Source organism: Panthera onca, chromosome E1, assembly GCF_046562875.1.
Source record: "Panthera onca isolate mPanOnc1 chromosome E1, mPanOnc1 haplotype 2, whole genome shotgun sequence".
Taxonomy (NCBI): domain Eukaryota; kingdom Metazoa; phylum Chordata; class Mammalia; order Carnivora; family Felidae; genus Panthera; species Panthera onca.
Window position 1 is genome coordinate 54195428 of NC_138352.1, and position 7652 is coordinate 54203079.

A 7652-nucleotide genomic window follows, 5' to 3' on the forward strand; every position below is an offset into this window, starting at 1 on the left:
ACTTCAGAACCTTGGGTTTAGACAGTCAGGTGAGAATCGTGGCAAGGGGTCGCTCAATTCTTTCCAGAAGTGTCCCTTCCCAGGGCCATTCAGGAGCCTGCGCCAGCTTTCAGGGCTGGGTGCGCGGGGGGCAAGGGTGGCAGGGCGTATGTAGGCTGAGCAGCTCCCGGACGGAGGGGGTCGCGTACTTGAGAGATGGTCTTAGGAGGTGCTGGGGTTGCTGCCCAAGGGGAGATGAGGAGTGGGGACTGAGGGGGTTTGGGAGACGAATAGGGGAAGGCAGACCCGGGCAAGTTGGGGAGCAGGGGAGTAGGGCAGAGGAGAAGAGGAGTCCACCCCAAAAAGGCGAGTGGCCGGAGAGGGGGGGAAGCCAGAAAGGCAGGGCGAAAATGCCCGGGGAGGGTGGTGGTGGTGGAGAGGAGCGGCGGAGAGAATGGTGGAGGAGGGCGACAGCCCAGAGTTCTCACGGCCTAGGCCCGAGGGAGACCGGACACAGCCTTGGCGCTCAGTCCTGTTTCCTTTTCCTCTCAGTACCCGGACCGCGCTGCCGGGCCGGGCGGGTGGATCGAGCGCCCTGGAAGCAAGCGGCGCCCCAAAGGAGTCTCCTTTTCACGCGGAGAACCCGCCCCCTCCTCCAGGCCCCCAGGGTCCGAGTCCTGCTTCCCCCGCCACCCGGAGCCGGCTCCGGGGCAGTTTTCCACCCGAGGGGCGTGTCTCGGAACCTGGGGAACGCTCCGCCCAGGACCCCCTCCTGAGGACTGGAGGGGCGAGGGAGGAGCGAGGGAGGGGCGGGAGGCGACCTAGTTAGCGAGCCCGCCCCCTCTCCGCCGGCCGGGCCTCGCCGGGCCTCCCGTCCGGCCGAGCCCGCAAGGGTTAAAGGCGGCGGCAGGTGAGGTGGGCGGGGCCGCGGACTCGGGGAAAAAGGAGCGCAGGGCAGAGGATGAAGGCAGAGAGCGCGGGTGAGTCACGGGCGGAGCTGGCCTCACTCGCTCGCTCGCTCCCTGGCTCCCGCCCGCCCTCCGCCCTCCCGCTGGCCCTCCGCCCCTCCTCCGCCTCCCGCTGCCCGCCGCCCGCCGCCGGGTCCGATCGCGGCCCCCGCTTGTCCTCGGCTCCTGCCCCTCGCCTCCGGAGAGCCCGCCGGCGCGCGGGGCCCATGAGCGCCCGTGGGTAGCGCGCCAGCCAGCCGTGCCCGGAGCCCGAGCGCAGCCTCCAGGTAGGAGCCAGGGTCTGGGCGGCCAGGGGTGCGCGATCCCGGGCTCCTCTCGGAAAGACGCGCCGCGCACTCGCCACAGCCTCCCGTGGCCTTGGGGGAGGTGGTCCTAAAGAATCCGAGGGGCTTGGAGCCCCGGCCGAGTGAAACCTGGGCGGAAGGGCGAGACGAGGGACCGAGGAGGCTGGAGACCGGGGAAACTGGAGCGACTGGGACAACCGGAGGACTGGAGCCTTGAGGACTGGGAGTACGGAAGTCCTGACCACCTGAGCGCCGGTGATCGGGAGAGGGAGGCGGCGGAAGGGGGAAGAAGGGTGTCTCTACCCGGCTTCCTGCGTTGGGGAGCGGGAAGCCGGGAGTGCGCGCCCTGCTGTCTCCCTTCCCGAAACTTTGCAGGCAGGCCATGGCATCCCAGGACTGGACTCCCTGGCCCTGTGTCGGGAGAGGCCACTCTGGAGCCTGGGTTGTTAGCTTCCCCGCCCCCCCGGTCCCTGGGGCAGTTCCCAGACGCCAAAAGCTGTTAGGGTCCCAGGCCTCTTTGCTCCCGCCCAGCCCCTTCTGGGCTGCCCCGCCTGGGCCTGAGGCTCCATTCCTGCTGCTTCACCCTTGTTCCTTTTTGGTGGTAAGGCAGCGTGAGCCTGAGTAGGCGCCCCAGTCCCCCTCTCCCTCCCTCTCCAAAACTACCAGGGACACCTCTTTGGTCCCAGAGGCCAAAGGTGGTAGGGTCAGCTGAACCCTGCTGTGGGAAGAAGTCCCTGCCCTAAACCACTGCACCTCCTCCCCCACCATCAGAGAAGGCCAGGCACACAAGCCCGACACCTGAGGCACCAGGGCTCCCAGGCTTTAGAGAGGTGGTGAGAGAAAAAGGACTTTCAAGTCACAGATATGTGGTTAAGAAAGAGAGAGGTGGGTATCTTTTGGTTCCCAACGGTGTAGGGAAAGGGTAACAGACCAGGAGTCCAGAGACCTGGTTCACAGAGGTACATAAAGTATGCATTTGTTGATTGAACAAATAAATGAATGTCTGTTCAAGTCATTTCTCCAAATGCTGCCTCAGTTTCCTCTTTTTTTTTTTTTTATAAGAGGGTTGGCCTGAAGCAGTGATTCTCAGTTTGTCTGTATATTAGAACTGTCTGCAGAACACCTAAGAACGATCCAAGCCTAGAATGCACCCCCTTATATAATCTCTTGGGGTAATTCTTCTCAGTGTCTGTGATTCCGGCTTTCCTTGTTGCCCTCCGCTGTCCCCACTTCGACTCTGCATCCCGTAAGGGGGTGACAATTTTACCTTTCAGAGCTTGCTAGTAAGCTCTTCTCTCGTTGACCCCCTTCTCTGGGGAAGCTGTCCCCTCCCAGCTTCACATCTGGGTCTCCCCCGGATTGGAGGAGGGCACGGGTAACAGCCAGACAGCCAGCTGTGTGGCTGTGTGGGTCAGGACAGGAGAGGAAGCTTAACTTTCTCTGGTGGGGAGAAGTCCCCTGGGAATCAACACTGAACCTGTACCCCAGGGAGGTGAATTCCTGCCTGAGGGAGAGGGGTGGGGGCCAGGAATGGAAGTGGGTTTGGTGGAGCCATCTGGACAGAGAGCGGAGGGCAATGGTAGAGAACAGTGAAATGCTCTTCCTCATTGGACATGCCTCAGGGGTGGAACGAGGTCTCTTTCCCCAATATCTCAGAACCTGCTTTGAGCTTTGGAAAATCAGGTCACCTCAAGCTTTGAGTTTCAGAAACAGACCACCTCCCTCTCCTCATCTGTGTCCTGAGTTAAACTAGGGAAGCTGAGGTGGGTGTAGATCCTCCATTTGGGCTGGAAGCAGGGCTGCAGAAGGTAAACGCCACACTGCCCTTTGCGCTGGTCCGGGCAGATAGGGTGGGGATGGTTTTAGCATGGAACTGTAGGTGTATCTGACCTACCAGCCTGGGACCAGCCCAACTGTCAGGATGAGCTGGGCCCCATAGGAGGGATCAGCTAGGAGAAGGTAGACTCCCCTGCCTTGGCTGAGAACCTCACACCCTCAACCCTTCCTAGCACTCCCAAATTCTGTTAACTGGTCGTTAGTCCCCACTCGGAGGTGTGCTCCTCTTTTGCAGCGGCCAGTCCCAGTCGGGAGAGGAGCAGTTTGCGGGGAGGCCGTCTGGGTTAGGACTGAAAGTGACTTGGTTACTTTGCTCACTTCACCTCCTCTTCGCCTCCTTTAGGTCCTACCTGAGGTGCCCCTGACCATCCCTGTTCCCCACCCCACCCCGGATCCCGGCAATGCTAACCGCTGTCTGCGGCTCTCTGGGCAGCCAGCACACGGACGCGCCTCACGCCTCCCCGCCGCGCCTCGACCTGCAGCCTCTCCAAACATACCAGGGCCACACGAGCCCGGAGGCCGGGGACTACCCCTCCCCGCTGCAGCCTGGAGAGCTGCAGAGCCTCCCGCTGGGCCCTGAGGTGGACTTCTCACAGGGCTATGAGCTGCCGGGGGCCTCCTCTCGGGTAACCTGCGAGGACCTGGAAAGCGACAGTCCCTTGGCCCCGGGACCCTTTTCCAAGCTCCTGCAGCCGGACATGTCCCACCATTACGAATCGTGGTTCCGGCCAACTCACCCAGGCACTGAGGATGGCTCCTGGTGGGACCTTCATCCGGGCACCAGCTGGATGGACCTCCCCCACACTCAGGGCGCGCTCACCTCGCCTGGCCACCCCGGGGCGCTTCAGGCTGGCTTGGGGGGCTACGTCGGAGACCACCAGCTTTGCGCACCGCCTCCCCACCCGCACCCGCACCACCTCCTCCCAGCCGCCGGAGGGCAGCACCTCCTGGGGCCTCCCGACGGGGCCAAGGCCTTGGAAGCGGCCGCCCCGGAGTCCCAGGGGCTGGATTCCAGTCTGGACGGAGCAGCCCGGCCCAAAGGCTCCCGGCGGTCAGTGCCCCGCAGCTCAGGCCAGACCGTGTGCCGCTGCCCCAATTGCCTGGAGGCGGAGCGACTGGGGGCTCCGTGCGGGCCCGACGGGGGCAAGAAGAAGCATTTGCACAATTGCCACATCCCGGGCTGCGGGAAAGCCTACGCCAAGACGTCGCACCTGAAGGCGCACCTGCGCTGGCACAGCGGCGACCGTCCCTTCGTGTGCAACTGGCTCTTCTGCGGCAAGCGCTTCACGCGCTCCGACGAGCTGCAGCGCCACCTCCAGACCCACACAGGCACCAAGAAGTTCCCCTGTGCCGTCTGCAGCCGCGTCTTCATGCGCAGCGACCACCTGGCCAAACACATGAAAACCCACGAGGGCGCCAAGGAGGAGGCTGCCGGGGCGGCCGCGGGCGAGGGCAAGGCCAGCGGAGCGGTGGAGCCCGCCGGGGGCAAAGGCAAGCGGGAGGCCGAGGGCGGCGCGGCTCCCTCCAACTGAGCTCCTCCGGTACCGCCCCCCCCCCCCATTGGTCTCCCCTGGGGGCATCCGAAGAGCTTTCCTCCTGGCCTGATGCCTTTGGGGGGCGACTTGAGGAAGAGGAGAAGGTGGTTATTTATTGAGGGGGAGGAAAAGTGGTGCCGGGTCGGGGAGACGGGGCGCTAGGTAGGGGTGTTTTGGTCTCGGGGCCGGACGAAAAGTGGCTAGGCTGGGGGGAGCTGCGCATGCCCCTCTGTTCCCCCCCCCCCCCCATCCCTTATTTTGCTCCTGTCTCCAGGCTCGGGGGTTGGGGTGGGGTACCCCTACCGCGGCTGGAGGGTGGAGGGGACCTGCTGGAAGAGATGGCGCGTCCCTGGAGCAGAGAGGAGTGGGGCCGCCCCGGGCGCTGAGGGTAGTTGTCTGGACACGTCCTTAGCGCCTGGGAACCGGGACATAAAAGCGCCTCCGGACCCGCCCTGCGGCCCGGGTCCCTTTCATCCCGCTTTTTAGTGCTTCTGTCCCTATGGTTTCCCGAGGGAGAGCTGAGGTGGGGTAGGGGAGGCAGGGGTCCCCCTTAGGGAGCGGTCTCTATCTGGTTGGGAGGGTTGTTGCTGTAGAAATAACTCCTTTGATGTGCCTCCCGGTTAACCCTTCCAAACCCACTCTGATGGGGCCATGAAGGAAGAGAGGAAGCGGCCAGAATCCGGGACAGCCTTGCAGCCAGAGCTGTGGGGTCGAGGGGAGAGCTAGATTGGGAAGGGGGAGGGCAAAAAAAGTCCCCTTCTAAAAGGAGAGAAAGGGATTTGGCGGGGCAGTGGAAGGAGCTAACCCCTTCCCTCTCTAACTCGGATTCAGTCCTTAACTCATGGTTTTTATGAAAAATAAAGTTCAGTATAGTCCACATTCCCCATCTGTTACCTGATGTAGGTTTTCAAAACAGCCAGAAGCCCCCACCCTAGAATTGATGCAGGTCCCTCATCCCAGGTCACCCATCATTTGCTTCTCCCTTAGGGACGAGAGGAAGAGGGTTACTTGGTTGACCAGGGAGTAGGTGAGGTGTCCCAGCACAGGGACCTACAGTGGTCCCCACTTGGAGCGGAGGACTCTGCCTCTGCCCACCTGCTCACTAAGCCCCAGGTCTTTCTTTGCTCTGCCCTTTCCTTTCTCTGCTGCCTGCAAGACTGGCCCCTCCTATAGAGTGTGTGTTAGAAGGCTCCTTTCTCCCCATTTTGACTCTGGGCAGGGGGACTCCCTTTGCATATGAAGGAGGTGTTCTCCTAGTGGAAGGGGTCGGTCTTCTGAGGTGATATCCAGGAAGCTGTTCCTGTCCCCTTCTTTAGATGCTAGAAATACATCCTGATTGTGATCCTGGAGTGGGGACTGGGGAGGGGAAAGCCTAGCAGGGGCAGAGCCAGAGTCAGGCAAAGGGAAGGAAGCTGATGGGGGAAGGATCTGGAACTAGCGGGCTTTCCCAGGCTAGAGGTAGAGGCCGTAACATTCCCCCTGACCTCCCCTTCCCCCTTGCCCCTCTTTCTCTACCCAGACCCCTATGCGAGGATTAGTTGTGTATTGATTTTTAAGTTATAAGCAAAAGGTATTTTATTTAATATTAGGGCATGTGTGTGTGCATGTTGTTTGTACGTGTGTGTGTGTTTCTCTACTGAGCCTGGGGTCTCCAGCTAGAGAGACCCCACCTTGTTCACCCCGTCCAAGGTCCTAGGACATAGGCCCACAGCGTCTCTTCCTCCCTTAGGGATGCTGGAGCCCAGTCCCCAGGACTGGGAGCTAAATGGGAAGTGGGTCTGGGGTCTGGGTAGGAATATGTGTTTGTGTAAAAAAGGGAGCCCTTCTTAAAAGGGACAGGGTGACTCTCCCTGAGAGGCTCATGGGCCTGGGGTAGTTTAAGAAGTAATGTTCTTTCTTTTTGCTCCCTCTTTTCCCTACCTCTTGCTACCCCAACCAGAGGTCCCTTTCCTTGCTGAGAGGGTTGGGGGCAGGAGAGATCTGGGAGTGCTTGCAGGCTGCCTGGGCAGGTGGAGAGAGGGGGAGAGAGGGAGGGCACTGTGGGTGTGGGATGCCTTTCTCCTCCACCCATCGAAACCAGCCACCCCCTCCTGGTGCCACCAGGACAGTCTTCCCCAGTGACCATCCTATGGGGAACTCCTGAATGGCTGTTCGAGGTTGTAGGGGGACACCGATGTTCCCCCTACGGAGGCCTTGAGCTCCAAGGGTGCCGGTGCGGGCTTCGGATAGGTTTTCTTCTGCTCCCCTCCTTCATAGATCTAGGTTGCTTGGCTGTCTGCCCCCCTTCTAGGCAGCCCCCTAGAGGAGAAATGTAGGATTTTTTTTTTCTTTTAACTGCTGTGAACCCACTTTGGGGGCGGGGGGAGGAGGAGGAAGAAACAGCCTGTGTTTTTTATGCCATAATAAAGTCATCAACCACATCATTGCTTCATTTGTCTTCCAGCTCTGGTTTCCTTTTTGACTCAGTGTCCCTTAGCAGTGAGGACAAGGCCGGCTGCTGGGCGGGGTGGACACTTCCCTTTGATCCTGCATCCCTGCACAGCCTCACCTCCCTTTGTTTGGGGCAGAGCTGAGCCGATTGAAGAAGGGTCAGATCCTTCCCTGGAGGTGGCTAATGCCGAAGGAAGGAGGAGCTCCCTCAGGGTTGATAGCTGGGCTGACTGTCCCTCCCTGGGGGATAAGAAGGTTCTAGATATTTCCTTCCTCCACATATAAGCCCTCTCTTTCCCCTCCTCTGCCAAGAATGCTGGTTCCCTGCCTTCCCAGGGAGAACTAGCCTCTGGAGCCCCGTCACCCCGCCCCCGTGGGGGTGTGATCAGTCCCTCTGGCTGTCAGTGAGGCGGGGGTGACTGACAGCGATTTCTTCACCCAGGATGATCCCTATCAGGGACAAGGCGATGAAAGGCAGCCAAGATATCTGATGGGCTCCCGCCCAGCTGGAAAGTATGAGGGAAGGATCCTACTGCAACTCTCAGCTAGAGGGCCCGCCACAGTTACACAACCACAGTGTGCACAAACGCACCCTCACTGGACCCATCGGGCATCCTTGG

General features: G+C 60.8%; 1 protein-coding gene across 1 annotated transcript; it reads left to right on the forward strand.

Moving 5' to 3' along the window:
* Positions 1-551: 551 nt before the first annotated feature.
* SP6 (Sp6 transcription factor) lies at positions 552-7016 on the forward strand. Its single transcript, XM_060646272.3, has 2 exons — positions 552-1213; positions 3411-7016. Exon 2 carries the CDS (start codon positions 3469-3471, stop codon positions 4597-4599), a length of 1131 nt encoding a protein of 376 aa, XP_060502255.1. The 5' UTR covers positions 552-1213; positions 3411-3468; the 3' UTR covers positions 4600-7016.
* The last annotated feature ends 636 nt before the right edge of the window (positions 7017-7652 follow it).